General features: G+C 42.4%; 1 protein-coding gene across 1 annotated transcript in view; it reads right to left on the bottom strand.

Moving 5' to 3' along the window:
* Nucleotides 1-19,216, bottom strand: part of LOC127626462 (rho GTPase-activating protein SYDE1-like) — a 21,578-nt gene extending 2,362 nt beyond the window's left edge. Inside the window, exons 1-8 of the mRNA XM_052102246.1 lie at nucleotides 19,005-19,216; nucleotides 9,429-10,148; nucleotides 7,651-8,538; nucleotides 5,161-5,390; nucleotides 4,937-5,063; nucleotides 4,618-4,787; nucleotides 3,526-3,808; nucleotides 1-2,559 (exon numbers count right to left, since the gene is read on the bottom strand). The exon at nucleotides 1-2,559 is cut by the window's left edge and continues 2,362 nt beyond it. Coding sequence (XP_051958206.1) covers nucleotides 2,093-2,559; nucleotides 3,526-3,808; nucleotides 4,618-4,787; nucleotides 4,937-5,063; nucleotides 5,161-5,390; nucleotides 7,651-8,538; nucleotides 9,429-10,148; nucleotides 19,005-19,089 — 2,970 coding nt within the window. The 5' untranslated portion in view covers nucleotides 19,090-19,216 and the 3' untranslated portion in view covers nucleotides 1-2,092. The remainder of the gene's footprint in view (nucleotides 2,560-3,525; nucleotides 3,809-4,617; nucleotides 4,788-4,936; nucleotides 5,064-5,160; nucleotides 5,391-7,650; nucleotides 8,539-9,428; nucleotides 10,149-19,004) is intronic.
* Nucleotides 19,217-20,765: the final 1,549 nt, after the last annotated feature.

Below are 20,765 nucleotides of genomic sequence, written 5' to 3'. Positions count from 1 at the left end.
CCTAATTAAACCTCAACTGGTGAAATAAACTCTTCATCTGGTAAATCTATAGGCTATAAAAGTGTATTTTGGTAAATTCTTAAATATACAGCGTTGTAGAAGAGCCAAGTCTCCATTTCAAATTAAGAGCCCCTTGTGTGTTTTTGGGCTTGTTTATATTTAAAAGTCATTATGCAACAAATAATAAATTTTTTCTGGTTATTATTGGGATTTGGGTTGAACAATAAACTTAATCTGGGTCTTGTGGCTTGTCTGTCTATACCCGTTATAGTAAGGAAAGCGGTTTTATTTATTTGTAACATTCTGAAATCTAATAGCATCGTATTTGCTTATTCTTTCTGTGGTAATCGACATTATGCCACAAATGCTGTTGATGCATTAAACCTGGAACATTCCTTTAACTCTCAAACTTCATAACGTCAAATCCTCCATTAAACACGACACTGGAGAAATGTATGAAAGTGTAAAACAGGGCTGATCAGAGCATATAACGTAACACAATTGTCATGCTGTTGTTGCCGAGCCACTTAAGAGGCACGTAACGGAATGACCCAGTGGAAACACTGATGAAATCTTGGCCCAAACATCGACAACACAGACCAGCTGTAAGGAATAAGAGTCATACACAGAGCTTTAAATAAAATAAAACTTCACACAAACATAAGGCAGATCGTCCTGTCTGCAGTCATCCTTCAGCTGGAACACATTCCTAAAGAATGGTCCCGTTTCATTAAGAACTTGTGACTTATGAGGCATTATGCGCACACGTGCGTCATGATGCATTATGCACAGCTTGTATTAACCTCGTCTCTCCTTCAGAGCAACAGTGCCCACAACTATAAGAAAATCATCAGGCGTTGATTACAGTTTGTGTTTGTTTACATTACTTCACAATAGCGTGTAATGTGTTCAAAATGCACCATAAAAGCAATTAAGGTACCAAGTACCCTGTGACAAAGAGGGGGGTGTGGCCGAGACACTGAATTGCCCTACTCAGCTGGGAGGGGGATAAAGATGAGCCGGAGGTGCCAGTTCGAGAGAGAGCGAGCGAGTGAGAGAGAGCGAGAGGTAGAGCGAGAGACACACATGCGGCTGCTGTATGTGTGTTTTATGTTATGTTTAAGTTGATTTATGTCATTAAAGATATATTGACTGTTCTGCCGGTTCCCGCCGCCTCCACGCCCATCTTCAGAACCCCGTTACATACCCAAATAATAAAAACACATTAAAGCTGGACATCAGTTTGATTGTTACAGTGGATATTTGGTGGTAACTTGTGGTCCAATTCATTATAGCGGGACGGCAGTTTGCATCAATATTTTACACAATAAAGCATTCAAATTAAAATTTGAACATTTTAGTTAAAAATGCACATTTGAATACTGAATCGGTGCATTCGGATTTTGAATGCGTGCAAAACACAGATGACCCAGAGGCCTTTCAGAAAGATTGCATTCTCGCCATAAAAAAAGCTAGATGGAGCGCAGCGAAAATAATTATTCGTTTTAATGTTCCTTAGGCGTTACTAGTTACAACTCAAAAAGCGAATGGAAAATGCACACCGCAGTCAAGCTCGGATCTCACGAGGTTAACGTTTACAGATTGGCCCCATTGACTTCCATTATAAGTGTCTCACTGTTTAACATTTTTGTGGTACACAACATTGTCACAAATGCTGTCGATTGAGCTTAACTCGTCCTGAACCCTGAATATTCCTTTAAATTCTGTTAAACTGACACGGCATCTAAAAAAACACTCCTTCAGAGACGTTAAATAAACAGCAAGACGCGCCACATTAATCAAAGACGCCATAGTAGCGCATGTTTACATTGATGAACAATTTAAAAACAACACGAACAGATGCAAGAACGCCTTCAGTGTGAACGGCCCCTTAGGAGGATGCCTTTGCCCAATGCTTCTTGCTGCATACGTCTCGTAAACTCTGGGGATCACAGCTGTCTTGTAGTTTTTACCCAAACTAAAACCACGTCTTTAAAATGTACATATAATATAACACTGTGGAGTATTTCAATAGCCAATATGAGAAAAATGCACATTGCTAAATCGCTACACGGCTCACGATGGTCCTGTTTTAAAGGCAGATGTTGATTTGTTTGGCCAACTCCCTCTCCAGGTCTGAAATGAGCGTATCGAAGTCTTTTAGACTCAGCCGACACGTAAACGGCGCGTCGAAGTCCAGTGCAAAATCATCGGCGTACAAACCGTCAGGCGACGTCCACACGTCCCTTTTCTTCGTCCGCCGCTCGAGGTCTTCGTCACTCTCGCTGCCCGCCACCTCGTCATAATCCACCTCGTCGTTAGACGGGATGTCCCGCCCACAAACGCTCCAATCACCGGCGTAGCGGTTACAGGATGGGCTCTCCAGACGGCCACGCCCCCGGCGTGACACCACCACCGCGTCCTGAGCGGACGGAAGCTCCACACGCAGTGGCGCGCGCTGAGCCCGTCGCATTGAGGAATTCTGGGATGTGAGAGCAGCGAGGGCGTCCGCAGTGAACCGTGATTGGTCGGAGTCGTCCGTCACTCTTTCTTTGGGAACTAAAGAGAAAAACACATGAAACAATGTTTTCAGAGGGGCAAAAATACCCTAAAAATTCTACTTATGAAGACTAACAATGGATTTACTATAGTAAAATAGCAGTAACCATGACATTTGTTTTTAAACCATGGTCAAGGGATGGATGAGGCTATTTCAAGAGAACCCAAAATAATTGCGCGCGTCTCCAGGTGTGATAGTATAGTGACCACGAGGTGGTTACCCCATGTGACTACCCTCCCTAGCAACCGGGCCAATTTGGTTGCTAAGGAGACCTGGCTGGAGTCACTCACCACACGCCCCACCGAGAGCGAGAACCACATTATAGTGACCACGAGGAGGTTACCCCATGTGACTCTACCCTCCCTAGCAACCGGGCCAATTTGGCTAGGAGACTGGCTGAGTCACTCGCCACGAGGAGAACCACATAGGACCCCATGGACTTCCCTCCTAGCAACGACAATTTGGTTGCTATGGAACCTGCTGAGTCCTCAAGCTGATTCAGCTGACTCCAGGTGTGATGCTGACTATCACAGCTGGAGTCGTGAGTTTGAATTGCTAGGGAGGGTAGAGTCACATGGGGTAACCTCCTCGTGGTTGCTATAATGTGGTTCTCGCTCTCAATGGGGTGTGTTGTGAGTGGATGCGGCGGAGAATAGCGTGAAGCCTCCACACGCACTACGTCTCCACGGTAACGCACTCAACAAGTCACGTGATGAGATGCGCGGATTGACGGTCTCAGAGGCGGAGGCAACTGAGATAAGTCCTCCACCACCCGGATTGAGGCGAGTCACTACGTTCCAAATTGAAGTGAACCTGCAGCACGTAAACCTCTCCGAGATTGCTGGAAACAACGCATCATGAGCCCCGCACGTGCACACAGAACAGCGCGCCACTCATTCACTCTGAAGCCTAAACGAACATTGTAGTTGATTAAACTGCAGAGGTTTAATGATGAGCACACTCACCAGGCCAGAGCTGCAGAAGGTAATGCAGGGCCTCGATGTGTCGCTTGAAGTCAACAGCGCTGGCGATCTCTTCGCTGTGTGCAAAGCTCCGCCCTCCTCGACTGGACGTGGTTCCCATCAGGGCCCCTGAACAAGGAGCCGTCAGTCCGGCCTGCCAGGACTCCTGTGTGGGGGTCAACAGAACCGGCCCAAAACACACTGCCAAGTTCTGACACGTCATGCGGTTGCTGTCGCTATAAGACGCCACCAGACTCAGATGATCCAACAGGAAGGAGAGGGTGGCCTTCAGAAGACACACAACATCACACACACACACATACTGCACGTAAACAGACAATCACATATATACATAGAACAGCAGGAAGTATTAAAGATCTAAATTTAGGTTATCAGATTACACGGTAGGTGTCAACAGTCATCTATTGGCTGCTACTGGCAGGACGTTAAACAGGGCTGGACTGGCAATCTGGCATACCGGGCATTTTCCCGGTGGGCCGACGCACTTTCAGGGGCGATCAGGGGCGGACTGGCCAGCGGGAGAACAGAGCGGGCCGATGGCTTGGCCGCGAAATGGGCCGCGATAAGCGATAATGAGCCGTCGCGTTATGCAGAAAAGGACAGCAAACCCCCACCCAGCTCAACTTCCTGGGCCGATTTCTCTTCCCAGTCCAGCCCTGTTCACCAGATGGCATCGATCTTCCTCCAATGCATGTCACACTCGCATGTTTTCTTCCTGTTTTAACTTGTAGAAGTGTAGGTTCTGAATTAAACAGCATAAAATCCCAAAAGAAATGCTTCAGGGAAGAAATGGTATCGTTAGCATCATCAAAAATAAAGAGTTTCACATCTGGCCACTCCGGTCAAAAATGACCGCGAATACCAAAAGGGCGGAGCCATTTTTCAACATAAGCCCCGGTACCTCATTTGAAAGCACCATTATGCGTGTAGGCTATACGTCTCTTTGATGTTATATTTATTAGAAACTCCCTTGGAGTGAACACCCTTGGAACATGCATCAACCAATCAGAATGAAGAATTCAGCAATGGATATAATCAAGGTTTGCAGACACACAGTGAAACGGTACGAATTACCCGCTCGGCTTCAGGCAAACACTGCAGCAGCGCGACCGTATTTTCTGATCTCGGAGCGTCGTTGTCATTTCTACAAGCCGGACGAACCGTCATGGCGTCCAAAACCACTTCATACAGGGTCCTCGTGATGAGAGGAGACGGCAACTCACGCAGGTAGTCCTTCAAAATGCCTGAGCATAACATGAGGAAAATATTAACATTGCACATAAGTGTGTTTTTAATCCACATCCTAAGGTACATGATATTGGCAAACATTATCAATCTATCATGGTACAGAACTGGCAACACCTGCTAAACAGGAAAAATGAGGTTGATTAACCAGTAATGACGTTGACGTCGGGATACAACTCGTCGTTTAGCGTAACTGCTGCACTGTCTCTCTCGAACAAGTCTCGCAATTCCTTCTTCACAGCTGCCGAACCACAAAGACGATACAACCCCACGACCTACACACACAGAAACATTCCCTTAAAACGAACGGTCTAATAGCACGAACATATTTAATGCACTTCTTGGTCAAACGGATGTATGATTTGGTCTCACCCTCAGGCCTCTCCTCTCGATCTCAGACACACACTTCTGAATGATCAGAGGGACTTTGAGAGCCGATGCCTCCTTGTCAACCAGTTGGCGCAGCTCAACCCCAAACACAGTGGGGGGATGCAGGTCATTGAGGCGGGGGAATGGGGTCACGAAGTGCTCCAGCAGGGTCAACTTTACATACAACAAACCACGAGGTTCCAGCCTCACACACAACTGCTGACTGCGGGAGGCTGAGAGAGAGAGAGAGAGAGAGAAGGGAGAGAGTGACATAGAGAGAGACTTTTCAGAACAATCGACAAATGACAGACCGGAAGATCACAATTTCCAATTGAGAGTCGCTCAAGCTGCGTTAAGTTCCGACCATGCATGATGTTGCATGCAAAGCTGCTTTGAAACTAAGCGTGTTGTGAAAAGCAATACACAAATAAAAACGACTTGGCTTGACATATGTGGATGCAGAATATTTGTATCCGATTTGAGCTTTTGGATGTGTTGAAATATTTAAACTCGTGCAACTAGACCATACGCAACCAGACAGGATGCATTTCATCAGCGTGATGTGAGAAATAAAATGTTTTAGCCTAAACTTTGTTCTAAACTCCTGTTGCTTCTGAAGATTGGATGGTTATGCATTGGATGTATATCAGAAATGATCCATTTTGTAGCAAATACGTTAAATAATTATTCAATTAAGATGACACCTATAAAAACAGTGATGTTTATAACAATGATAACACTAATAATAATAATAAATATAGCTGCAAGCAGCAATACCTGTGTCAAGGCAATTATCGGAACCATGAGCAGCATAGCATTTTTAGAAGTAGCATTATAATTTTTTACCACAAGGTGGCACTGTCCCGAAACTTTTGATTCCCTTCAGAGCATTGTGCCAAAGACACATACTGAGTTTCGTAACGATGCGCCAAGTCGTTCGTAAAATACTGCATTTTATGTTTAAATAAAAAAATGGCCGACATAGGAAAACGTGGTATCGTTCAACTCCGTATGTAGGACAATTTTTGTTATTTTTCAGCAAAAGTGTTCAAATGTTATAAGCCAAAAATATCTATTTTTGTTATCTCCTGACTAGTAGGGGGCAGTGCGCCAAAACGCTGCAGGTAACCTCATGTTATAATGGTGATGACACATGTCTCAAACCGTTACGGAGATACAGCCTCATTCGATTTTGCAGGTTCTTCGTCGAATACCTTGATGCGGCATTCGAAAACGGTACGGTTTATCAAAATACTGCGAATATATTTTTAGATGATGCAGGTAAATTTCCGTGCAAATCGGACAGAGTCTAGGAGAACTTAGAAAAGGTACGTTTTCAAAACATTTAAAAATGGCGGAGAGGAAGTTTGCTCGATCATGAGATAATTGGTATCATTGTTCTCTGCATGAACCACGGAATCTATCAAGACCAGTCTCATGACAGTAGGCAAAAGGAGTCAATAGCTATTAGCATTTTTAGAAATAGCATTATCATTTCATCATCATCATCCATAAACCAAAGACACATACCGAGTTTCATAACGCTACGCCAAGACGTTTGTATAATACAGCATTTTATGACTAAATTCAAAATGGCGATGTGCAAAGTGGCCAACATAGGACTTTTTCACATCGTTGGACTCGCTATACCCCACTGAATCTAATGAGACCAAATCGATGATTTTATGACAAACTGTTCAGAATTTACAAGCAAAAACATGCTTTTTTTCATATCTAGTGACCACTAGGTGGCACTGTTCCGAAACTGAGCAGGAACCCTCGAGTCATGGTGCCTATGACAAATATTAAGTTTGGTATGAATATGCTAAAGCATCACAGAGATATACCCTCATGTCCATTTTGGCTTGCTCTTCGTTGAATTCGCTTTTGGTTTATCAAAATTCTGTGAATAAATGTTTCCCCTAATTATAAAAATACTGATTGAATAATAATCATGAATTTAACTAATTTTATCCATCTGCCCAATTAATTATTCACATCGAGCAAATTGAAAATTCGAAGGTGCCATTCGTATGCAAATGTCGAATATATTGAAAATGCAGCTAAATTCAGTGAAAACAGAAGCAGGAACTTTTGTGAAAATTGTGCTTGTGATTGCTACCAATGATCTAACTGACAACGGAAATGATAACACCAAAAAGTTGGTGCCCAACCAACTAAAGTGGAGGCACAACAAAAAATCTAAATGCCATCCTTTCAAAAGAAGGAGCTGCAACACTCAATCTATAAGCAAAATTATAACTATAACTTAAGTACATGTCGGCCAACCTCATGGCCTTCATCGGACATCAAGATCTTCTTGAACAAATGACTTTGAGGGACACAGCTGTTTGTAATTGGGGAAGGTTTATAAATGTAATTTGTTCAAGTTCTTCTTGAACCTTCTTTCCCTATAGAGTGAGTGTTGCACCTCCTCCTTTTGAAAGAACAAAAATTATGAAATGTACTATTGTGTCACTTGAAGTCTCTTACCCTTGAAGAGGGAAGGTATGGCTACAGCACCCAGACAGCACACCCGGTTACGGGCGGGAGCAGTGGGCACACAAGACCCATTGTTTGCATTGGCAGCAGTTGCCGTTAAGATGACCAGTTTGAGCAGTCGCGCCCTCTCAAGCTCCAGATTAAAAGTGTGGTTCAGAGGTAGACACGCCCCTCGACAGGTGAGCAGGGCGGTTCGAGCTCGGGTCACCCCGTCCACCTGAATGGCACAGAAGACTTCTTTAGTCGTGTCGCTCCGTGGGGAACGTAGCAGCTCTTCTATGCCCAGTAGATGCACCGTGAGCAGGCCCGAAAGTCTCTGAGCACAGCGTGGCTGATCTGCGAGCGAGTACAAGCGAAACGACTCTGTGTCCGCCACAGCAAGTGAATCACTAATTCCACAGTGTGGCGGTGTTGTAGGTGAACCTTTCGACCCCTGACCGGAGCCCTGCTTTGGCAGGAGTTCGGGCGAATCTCCGTCGCTAAGATAACCTCCTTTACTAGCAGAACGTGTTCGTGATGATCTGCGTCTTGGCCTGGCGGGGGCACTGGAGTCCAGGTGGTACTTGCTGATGACGTTGGATGATTCTTTGCATACGTTTGGGGGTGACGCCTCATCCGACAATCCTGGTGCACTGCTGGCATTCGCTTGGCCCGGTCCGTGCCGCTGATTACGGGATGAACGTAAGCTAAGTTTCCGCCTTAGTTCTGGGAATTTGCGCATCTTCATAGAAAGTCGTCGCACTGTTCCTGGAGACTTGATCCTGTCAATCACACTGCCGCCACTCCCACCTTCTTCAAGGTTTTTCTTTGGCACCCCAGGACTGTCGGAATTTCCTCCACAAGCAGAGATAACATTTTCAGACTGTAACCCAACCAGATCTAAATCAAAAGAAACCAATACATAAACATTAGAATCTTAATGGGATCCACAGCATTTAAGATGGTTCTACATTCTGACCGGGACGTTTTGCTCTAGTTGCATGTTGGACAAGTTTGTTCCAAACCATAGAGAGCTGCTATCAACTGCCTTCTCGGGTAGCTGTCTTCTAAAGCAGCATTTGGAACGCTCTACATGGTCAGCACGATATTGCACCTAAACAGATACTGTAATGCACCCTATACTATAGCCGCTTTTCAACCATTAGGCTGAACGGTACTCGTTGGTGTATTGTGCCATTCCGTACCAATCTGGGCTCAATGGTACGGTTTTGGTTTCTTTGTCTTCAATGCAAAATCGGGATTTGTACGGACAAAGCAAGTGACCAATCCTGGGTTGTAACGTACTAAAGGTGTTCCATCAGCGTGGTCGAGTATGGTTATCTAACTGTACTGGGAAATCCGGTCAGGAACGGATTGTAATCGTACCGTACTGAAGTAGAAATGCTCCTGGAATCGTTTGGCCAAATGGTGGAAAAGGGCTTTGAGATTGCTTCCTTCATGAGGTAATGATACCTTAAAATGGTGTCTAGGTAAGCAGCTTAATAGATTTGGGGATATAGCTTATAATTAAGCACTCAGGGATGTGGATGCTTTCCATCTCAGCTAGGCTTTTGCATTTGATCTCTTAGTGAGGACAGTAGACTTTTATTTATAATCTAAAACACCAATCGCAACTCAATCTCAAAGCAAAAAATAAAGTGCTACTATCTGAGACATATTATTGGAAACAGTAATTCTCTATTCAACCCATGTTATAAGATTAGCAACAATAACAGCAGAAATTAAAAGTAGATGCCGCTTAGCATTCTTGGCAGAAAACCTGACCATACCCGAGCTGGCAAGAGTCGAACCCTGTGAACACTTCTGGTCTCTCTTCTCATTTGTTGACTCTCTCCTCCTCCATGGGTCTCCATATTTTTCCAGATCCACTCCTCCACCAGACCGTGTGTCATCCTCTTCAGGAATGGGGTTGTACCAAATATTTCCATCTGCATTAGGTCCCTGTCGCCACTCTGTGATTCTGGTTAGAAGGGACTCTTCTGAAGCCTGGGGCTTTCCTGTGGACAATACCCAAGCTCTGCTGCTTCTGTCCAGGTGCTGGAGGTAGGCACCTTGCCCAGAGATCTTAACCGGGCTGGACGAGACACATGCTTCCGTATAGGCCGTAGAAGCAGGGCTCAACTCTAGTAAACCAGCGTCAATGGCATCGCATGGCGTCCTGGGGCATCCAAACTCCAATTCCAGATCGTTCAGCTTCCTCTTCAAGCCATCGTCACTCAAAGTCCTTTGGCTACATGTCTGGTTTGAAACCTCGGACTTTCCTGAGCACAAATCCCAGTCCTGATGTCCGTAGACTAGTCTTGGACACAGCTCTGCACTAGCCGGGTCCCTGCATGTTGAAGGAAGTTTGGCCCAGTTTTGTTTTTTGGAGACCGTGATCTGGGAGCGTCGGGCGCAATCTTCTACAACCGAGAGCTCCGTCTCAGCTTGGCCTGAGGTGGATGCAGATGTTGAGGAACTTGGGATAAGATCCACCTTCCCAGTCAATTCTAAGAGGAAAGAAACCAACAATATTTAACATTGCAAGACTTCTTTGGCCTTAATTGGTAAGATTATGATAAACTTGAAGAATGGATCATTGGAGACCATTGCATTGCAGCTCTCAGCAAGTCTCAAAATTCCATGAATAAATGTGAAACTGGAGGCCATTAACCTTTGCCAGTTTTGATTAGGGAGAATTCATCCCTAAAAAAACATTTCTAGGATGATATTACGCAGAATGTTAGCATCAGAGAGAGAAAACAACCGGAAATAATTATATAAAGACCCAAAACAGACATGGGACAGGAGGGCTGAAGATTTTTGCCATCTCCCGCTCACACCCCATTCCTCTCCCTTCTCATCCTGCACATCTGGAAGTCGCTCTAAACTCCCTCCTCCCCCGTTTTCCCCCTCTCTCCCCATCCGTTCTTTCCGCTCTCAAAAAGATGAACGTGGCTTGTGACACAGTTAGCCAAATATCTTATCCCCTTCCAGAAGCCATGAATAACTCCTGTGTGTGATCCAGAGCTGCTCAGCATTGGCTTGCATGCCTCTGGAACAGCCAAATAAAAACATCCGTCAATTCGTCTTTTCTTTTGTCAAAACAGATTGAGTGTTTCAGGACTGTTGCTGGTTTACAAAAGACGCCACAACAAAACGCCAAAACTAATATATATATATATATATTCCATCGTGTAGCTTCGTTAATAATGAGCTCTGAAGAGTTTACATCAGCAAAAATGCTTCTGAATGTTCTGGCTTTTTGACTGCGATCACTTTGCACGTCTGCAGATCAGATCTGAACCTGTTTGGAGTCTTAGATAGTGTTTGAATCGTGAGTTAACGATTCATCGGACCCAATGTGACCCACAAGTGATGCTTTGATTTTCTGGAGATGCCTAGTAACGGCCCTTAAACATGACTAGATCTAGACCAGCAGTGCCCAATCCTGCTGCTGGTGGGCCATTGTCCTGCAGAGTTTTACGCCAATCCTAATCAGGACAGTGGCCCACCAGGAGCAGGATAGGGCACCCCTGATCATCTTCACAGTACTCCAAGGCCAATGAGGAGTCTGAAGGGGCCGATCCGAGGACCTGTCCAATCGGTAGTGGTGAGGGGTATGCAAGAGCAGGGCCTTAATCAAAAAGCTTATATCATGTTTACGTTTCTTAGGTTTAGGGTTAGATTCCTAGTCTTATATTGAACCAGCCTTCCGTCCATGCATGTCTTTGAATGAGCAACTTTCTTTCAACTTTTTCTTGAACCGCTCAGGCAATGTGATAATGGAACGACCCATTTCAGGGTGTCCGAAATTTCAACTGAAAATCAACCATCTTGTTTTGATGTCCTTCGGGGGGGGATCAAGCCTTAATTAAGGGGGCCAGTTGGTTGTTGGATAATGATTAACCAATAACCAAATAGCTATTTAGGCAAACTTGTATGACTTCATTCTAGTCTCGAGCACCCACGGTTCACCATCCAACCAATTCCTAATGGATAAAATCAGGTCTAAAATATTTGTTTTTCTTGTAGTCTAAACTTCTTAAATACTCAAACAGAAACACACACACACACAAACATGCAGACCCCCTTTATGCTTCCCTGAGCAGGAAGTGTTACAGTACGTTAAGTGGGCAAGCAAACGACTTCCTGTTTTGCCTAAGCAGCCACGAAAAAGAGAGAGACAGACCGAAAGCAACACGTATATAAACTACACAAGATAGCAGATAATCACAGATAAAGATGCAGGATATTTGCATTTGAAGATAAAAGAAAATGTTAAAAAATAAATAAAGATTACGGTGGTGAACATGGCTAAAAAAAAAAAAAAGGAGCGATTTCAACTAGAAGCACACAGCTGATGTGCAGTTGAGAGGATTTCAATGAGCGGTTTGTGCTAATGGCTTTCCTCCACACACACACACACACACACACACACACACACACAACCCCATTCACCATTCATTACAACACCCCAAAACACACACACACACACACACACACACACACACACACACACACACACACACACACTCTCATGGCAGACTGGACTCACCCCTCACCTCAGTCGTCCAGCAGTCTGTGTGTGTGCGTTTATAAAGTCTTTCCTGGTTTTAAATATCACAATGAAACCAGTCTTGCACAGTTTAGCTTGTTGAAAGAGAAACTATAATCCCAAAAGGACTGCATATAGCAGCATTTTTGCTAATATTATCATCCTCCAGGTTATAGCAAGTCTGCTATACTAAAGTAATATCACACCTCTCTTCAACAAGAAACATGTTACGAGGAACCATTCTGATTTTAATACTAAATAGAAGTTTAACACAAAGGAGTAGAAGACTCTAGAGCTGCAACAACTAATAGATTAAATCAATACAAACAAAAAAGTGGTTGACAATGAACAGCTGAAAATGTCCTAGAGCTTTACAAGTTGTCCAAAGCATTGAAATGGAATAAGATGACATATAAACGTGTTTGTGTCTCTGTGTGTATGTATAAATATATATATGCATGTATATGTATATATGTGTGTAATATATATATGCATCATACAGTGGGTACGGAAAGTATTCAGACCCTCTTACATTTTTCACTCTTTGTTATATTGGAGCCATTTGCTAAAATCATTTAAGTTCATTTTTTTCCCTCATTATTGTACACACAGCACCCCATACTGACAGAAAAACAGAATTGTTGACATTTTTGCACATTTATTAAAAAAGAAAAACTGAAATATCACATGGTCCTAAGTATTCAGACCCTTTGCTGTGACACTCATATATTTAACTCAGGTGCTGTCCATTTCTTCTGATCATCCTTGAGATGGTTCTACACCTTCAACTGAGTCCAGCTGTGTTTGATTATACTGATTGGACTTGATTAGGAAAGCCACACACCTGTCTATATAAGACCTTACAGCTCACAGTGCATGTCAGAGCAAATGAGAATCATGAGGTCAAAGGAACTGCCTGAAGAGCTCAGAGACAGAATTGTGGCAAGGCACAGATCTGGCCAAGGTTACAAAAACATTTCTGCTGCCCTTAAGGTTCATAAGAGCACAGTGGCCTCCATAATCCTTAAATGGAAGACGTTTGGGACGACCAAAACCCTTCCTTGAGCTGGCCGTCCGGCCAAACTGAGCTATCGGGGGAGAAGAGCCTTGGTGAGAGAGGTAAAGAAGAACCCAAAGATCACTGTGGCTGAGCTCCAGAGATGCAGTCGGGAGATGGGAGAAAGTTGTAGTAAGTCAACCATCACTGCAGCCATCCACCAGTCGGGGCTTTATGGCAGAGTGGCCCGACGGAAGCCTCTCCTCAGTGCAAGACACATGAAAGCCCGCATGGAGTTTGCTAAAAAACACCTGAAGGACTCCAAGATGGTGATAAATAAGATTCTCTGGTCTGATGAGACCAAGATAGAACTTTTTGGCCTTAATTCTAAGCGGTATGTGTGGAGAAAACAGGCACTGCTCATCACCTGTCCAATACAGTCTCAACAGTGAAGCATGGTGGTGGCAGCATCATGCTGTGGGGGTGTTTTTCAGCTGCAGGGACAGGACGACTGGTTGCAATCGAGGGAAAGATGAATGCGGCCAAGTACAGGGATATCCTGGACGAAAACCTTCTCCAGAGTGCTCTGGACCTCAGACTGGGCCGAAGGTTCACCTTCCAACAAGACAATGATCCTAAGCACACCGCTAAAATAACGAAGGAGTGGCTTCACAACAACTCCGTGACTGTTCTTGAATGGCCCAGCCAGAGCCCTGACTTAAACCCAATTGAGCATCTCTGGAGAGACCTGAAAATGGCTGTCCACCAACGTTTACCATCCAACCTGACAGAACTGGAGAGGATCTGCAAGGAGGAATGGCAGAGGATACCCAAATCCAGATGTGAAAAACTTGTTGCATCTTTCCCAAAAAGACTCATGGCTGTATTAGATCAAAAGGGTGCTTCTACTAAATACTGAACAAAGGGTCTGAATACTTAGGACCATGTGATATTTCAGTTTTTCTTTTTTAATAAATGTGCAAAAATGTCAACAATTCTGTGTTTTTCTGTCAATATGGGGTGCTGTGTGTACAATAATGAGGAAAAAAAATGAAATTAAATGATTTTAGCAAATGGCTGCAATATAACAGAGTGAAAAATTTAAGGGGGTCTGAATACTTTCCGTACCCACTGTGTGTGTATATACGTGTGTAATATATATATGCATGCATATGTGTGTATTTGTGTGTATGTTTATATGTATGCATGCATGCAAGTGTGTGTGTGTATATGTGTATGCGTGCGTGCATGCATGCATGCATGCATATATATGTGTGTATGTATGCGTGTATGTGTATATATATGCATGCATGCAAATGTGTGTGTGTATATGTATGTGTGTGTATGTTTATATGTATGCATGCATGCGTGTGTATATATATGTGTGTGTGCATGCATGCATGTATGTGTATATATGCATGTATGCATGCATGCAAGTGTGTGTGTGTGTATATATATGCATGTATGTATATGTGCATGCGTGCATATATGTATGCGTTTATGTAATATACACACACGCACGCACGCGCACACACAGCGTGGACAATTATGATGCATTACTACATATTTTGGTGCACAAAATCATCACTAGCATTATAAGCCACCTTATAATTGGGATAAAGATGCATGAATGTTGAAGGAGACTCTGTTCCTAATATTCTGCTCTACTGTAGAAAGTCATACGGGTTTGGAACAACACAAGGGTGAGTATGACAATGGTCATTTTTGGGTGAACTATCCCTATAATTGAGAACGATTTACTACAGATTTACACAGTAACTGAATTACTTACATGATAAAAACTGATGTGAAGTTTTCATGAGCCAAACTGTTAAATAGAGACGCTTGTTTGTTTGTTTGTTTGTTTAGCAGTGTGATTATATAATTAGTGAAGTTTGCTGAGAATATTCAGAGTTGTTCCCAGAAACAAACACCCACATCTCATGATTTGAGACATCCTGTTGCTGTACTGCGTCTCATCTGCCCTTAAACACACTTTCCTGTCATGAATTCATAATTATATTAGGAACGACTGTCCAGACTACTGAAGATATTTCCCCAATGGAAGCGTTTTTCAGAATATTCTACTATAACAAAGCCAAATTGATTTGTACATTTTCTCAACTAAAGGTCAGTGGTGCTAGAGGATTGTGGGTAGTTGCCAGGGCATTGCTATATATGGTTGCAAAGTAGTTCTGAATGTTTTTACAGGTCCAAGTCAAGAGTCCAGCACTAATAAACACCACAATCATAAAACTCCAGAACAACTTTATTCTCTTTTCGTAACATTCAGAGGAATCTTCAAATCTTCAACATAAACCCTCTGAGGGCGAGATTGATCCTGATCTCCTCTCAGCAGATATCTTCAGAAGAAGCTTCCTCTGAGAGCTGATCTAATCAGAGGAAAAGCGCTCACATCCTCAACAGTGAGAGGAAACTCACTCCTAACAACTCGTCTATTCTACTGCTCAGACCCAACAGAACATAGTGACTATTTACCCCGGACACTATCTTTAAAACATAGTCAAAATATGAATAACAGCACACTAGACCAGCACAACATTAGGTGTCGTTTGAAAGTTTAGAAGCTCGACTTTACAATGCATGACCAAAACTGAACAAGTGCTTTGAAATTTGCAGATAAATGAGAAGTGTTACGTTTTGCTTATTTAAATAAAAAAAATTGCAAACATCAAACTGATCAAATATTCATGTGTCATATGTTGTTGGAAAGCTCTTAAAGAGTAAAATACAACCTGACTATTTGTTTTACTCATAGACAAAAATATAGCGAGTAACAGCTAAATATATGTATTTGACCGTTATGTTGATGTCGCTTATTTGCCACGTTTTTGCTTATAACTTCACACTATCTAAATGGAACATAAAACATCACATATCATACTTTAGAGGAGGTGATTATCTTTCAAACGAGTCCACACACAAGATAATCAGATGTATAGATCATTACATAATCCACAATGATGACTCAATGATGACTCAAATGACACAGAATGAAACTCATTGTGTGAAATCTCATGACTAAAATCATGTCTGCATGCTATGCAAACCTTTAGTCATTGTTGTGTTTGCATGTGTAATTAGTTCTTATGTACAATTATTATCTTTTATTTGTTTGGAGATGTTTTTGGACACTATGATCAATTATATTTGTAATGTTGTAACTTTTGATTGATTAGTCGAATCAACACAAATTGTTTCTCAGATACAGTCGACATGATCGGGAACAAAACAAAAGTAGTTTTGCGGAGAAACCTTATTTACACCCAGAGATATTTAAGTTTGCTTTAGCTGAGATTCTCAGAATGTATCATCATCATCTATATCAGGGGTCGGCACCCTATGGCACCCGTGCCAGCATTGGCACATGGACGGGTAATCACTGGCATGCCAGCAACGGTGAGAGAGGAGCAGACCATTTTATTTATATGATGTGTTTGGCACCTGCATTCAGATATACATCTTGATGTAATCCACGCAGAAACGTGTTTTCATCAGCTGAACGGGAGATTAAACGAAAAGTTCAACTGTGCTGATACCACAGTATAACCAACAGACTCGTGCAGCGCGGGCAAGCCATCCACACATCATGAGCCGGCAGCGCTTCACTTTCGGTGAATCGCGCGAGTAAATGCGGCTGCTTTAATCCGATCAGGCCCGCGGGTGACAGTCCACATTCAGCGTTACATTTGTTTCTTTTTGCGTTCAGAACACGTGATGTCATAAAGAAAACACCATAATAACACTCAATTACATTAAAACACACATCCAAAATATGAATGAATCCTGGAAATAATGTTTTATGATTTTGCAGATGTGATTCACCGAAAAGGGCCAATAGATGATCGGTGATGCACGAGTCTCGTCACACTTGAATAGTGTTTAATCTCCCATTCTGCTCATGAAAACATGTTTCTACAAAAAATAAAACTCCTTAGAGGACAAAAATGTCAGCATCAAAAAACTGCCATAAAAATATTATATATTAATATTATTTTCCACTTTCACTGACTGATCAGAACTGCCAAATATTCATTCATTTTCAGGATTTTAACCCTTTAAAATGGCAGTTTGTTAAAATAATGCCACTGTTGTTTACACACACACACACACATATCTGCATCATGTATTCAGTTGTCCCGCAGGTCTCTATAATACAGTAAACAGTGAATACACACACACACACACACACACACACACACACACACACACACACACACACACACACACACACACACACACACACACACACACACACGTATCTGCATCATGTATTCAGTTGTCCCGCAGGTCTCTATAATACAGTAAACAGTGAATACACACACACACACACACACACACACACACACGTATCTGCATCATGTATTCAGTTGTCCCGCAGGTCTCTATAATACAGTAAACAGTGAATACACACACACACACACACACACACACACACACACACACGTATCTGCATCATGTATTCAGTTGTCCTGCAGGTCTCTATAATACAGTAAACAGTGAATAGGGGAAAAGCTTGTATTTGCTCCACAGGATAAACATGAGTGAAATGGCGCCATCTGGTGGAAAATATAAGAAATGTGCATTAATGGGGACCTGGGTATCTCAGCGAGTATTGATGCTGACTATCACACCTGGAGTCGCGAGTTTGAATTCAGGGCATGCTGAGTGACTCCAGTCAGGTCTCCTTAGCAACCAAATTGACCCGGTTGCTAGGGAGGGTAGAGTCACATGGGGTAACCTCCTCGTGGTCACTATAATGTGGTTCTCGCTCTCGGTGGGGCGTGTGGTGAGTTGTGCGTGGATGCCGCGGAGAATAGCGTGAAGCCTCCACAAGCGATATGTCTCTACGGTAACGCGCTAAACAAGTCATGTGATGAGATGAGCGGATTGACGGTCTCAGACGCAGAGGCAACGGAGATAAGTCCTCCACCACCCGGATTGAGGTGAGTCACTACGCCACCACGAGGACTTGGAGCACATTGGGGATTGGGCGTTGAGTTCACACAGGAACACAAGAACGGATTATTCAATCGGATGCATGTTAGCAATGTTAAATTAAATCGTTAAATTCTCAAAAGTTTTCAAACAGATGATGTTTCAAAGAAAAAAACATTTAAATACAAATATTTAGAATTTTTATTTGACGAATATTAAAACATTTTGCACCAATTGACATGAATCAAAAGAAATGTAAAAACATCGATATTTCATGATATAATGACTCGTTTTTAAATCTTCAAACAGTCTAGTGGGTGTGATGACGTCATCTCCGTTTTATGATTTGTCACGTGACACTTTCTACATACATGTTGGTTAAACCACATGACTTAATTTGGTGGGACAAAAGTTTTTCAAAAATTAATCATATTTTAAAATAAAATTGTTACACTTTTTTTTAAATAATAAAATAATACATTATTTAGAACAAATCATGCAAACATTTAATTTTTAAGAATTTCATCTTTTAATTAAATGTTATTTTTACCATCTCCGGATGGTTACACCACATGACATTTAAAAGCCAAAGTTTTGAGGGGTGTGTATATGCTATATTTAACAAAGATATGACATTTTAATTCCTAATATAAAATAAAAATACAAAAAAAAGATATATATATATATATATCTTTTTTTTGCACATTAAACTATTTCAGTTTAAAACACTTTTCAGCGATATATTTCTTAAAATAGAGGATAAGTTGCGTTATTTTGGCTGTAAGTCTTCCCTTCAACAGTACTAATATTTAAAGGCATCACACACAGTAAAACAGTTAATTGAGGTCTCACCGGTGAGTTTTGGGTCCGTTTTGCGGCGGAATCGTTCTTTTCCGCGGAGTTTGGAGAAAGTTCTTCTGAGCAGCGGCTCAGCCATCACCGGAAGTCCTCAGTCCGCACTCACTAAACTCTTCTGCGGGACTGGAGAACAAGTTGTCCGTGGAAATAAAACAGTAAAACAAAGAAGGAGAGAGAGTTGAAGCGCTGAGCTGCACGTCTGTCTGTGATCATGATGCCAAACACAGGAAACACATTCCAAACATTCCTCTGTTGAGCTTTTCACGCAATCCAGCAGGAATTCAACAGGGATCATGGGAAATGTAGTTTATATGAACAGTGAACACTTGAGGTCCAGCTGTAAATTCAACAGGGATCATGGGAAATGTAGTTTATATGAACACTTGAAGTCCAGTGGGGAATTCAACAGGGATCATGGGAAATGCAGTTTACATGAACACTTGAAGTCCAGTTGGAAATTCAACAGGGATCATGGGAAATGTAGTTTACATGAACACTTGAAGTCCAGCTGGAAATGCAACAGGGATCATGGGAAATGTAGTTTATATGAACACTTGAAGTCCAGTTGGGAATTCAACAGGGATCATGGGAAATGTAGTTTACATGAACACTTGAAGTCCAGTGGGGAATTCAACAGGGATCATGGGAAATGTAGTTTACATGAACACTTGAAGTCCAGTTGGGAATTCAACAGGGATCATGGGAAATGCAGTTTACATGAACACTTGAAGTCCAGTGGGGAATTCAACAGGGATCATGGGAAATGTAGTTTACATGAACACTTGAAGTCCAGTTGGGAATTCAACAGGGATCATGGGAAATGTAGTTTACATGAACACTTGAAGTCCAGTGGGGAATTCAACAGGGATCATGGGAAATGTAGTTTACATGAACACTTGAAGTCCAGTTGGGAATTCAACAGGGATCATGGGAAATGCAGTTTACATGAACGCTTGAAGTCCAGCTGGAAATTCAACAGGGATCATGGGAAATGTAGTTTACATGAACACTTGTAGTCCAGTGGGGAATTCAACAGGGATCATGGGAAATGTAGTTTAAATGAACACTTGAAGTCCAGTGGGGAATTCAACAGGGATCATGGGAAATGCAGTTTACATGAACACTTGAAGTCCAGTTGGAAATTCAACAGGGATCATGGGAAATGTAGTTTAAATGAACACTTGAAGTCCAGTGGGGAATTCAACAGGGATCATGGGAAATGTAGTTTATATGAACACTTGAAGTCCAGCTGGGAATTCAACAGGGATCATGGGAAATGTAGTTTAAATGAACACTTGAAGTCCAGTGGGGAATTCAACAGGGATCATGGGAAATGCAGTTTACATGAACACTTGAAGTCCAGCTGGAAATTCAACAGGGATCATGGGAAATGTAGTTTATATGAACACTTGAAGTCCAGTGGGGAATTCAACAGGGATCATGGGAAATGTAGTTTATATGAACACTTGAAGTCCAGTGGGGAATTCAACAGGGATCATGGGAAATGTAGTTTATATGAACACTTGAAGTCCAGTGGGGAATTCAACAGGGATCATGGGAAATGTAGTTTACATGAACACTTGAAGTCCAGTGGGGAATTCAACAGGGATCATGGGAAATGTAGTTTATATGAACACTTGAAGTCCAGTGGGGAATTCAACAGGGATCATGGGAAATGTAGTTTATATGAACACTTGTAGTCCAGTGGGGAAATCAACAGGGATCATGGGAAATGTAGTTTACATGAACACTTGA

Source organism: Xyrauchen texanus, chromosome 33, assembly GCF_025860055.1.
Source record: "Xyrauchen texanus isolate HMW12.3.18 chromosome 33, RBS_HiC_50CHRs, whole genome shotgun sequence".
Classification (NCBI taxonomy): Eukaryota; Metazoa; Chordata; class Actinopteri; order Cypriniformes; family Catostomidae; genus Xyrauchen; species Xyrauchen texanus.
This window is presented reverse-complemented; position numbering and strand designations above follow the sequence as displayed.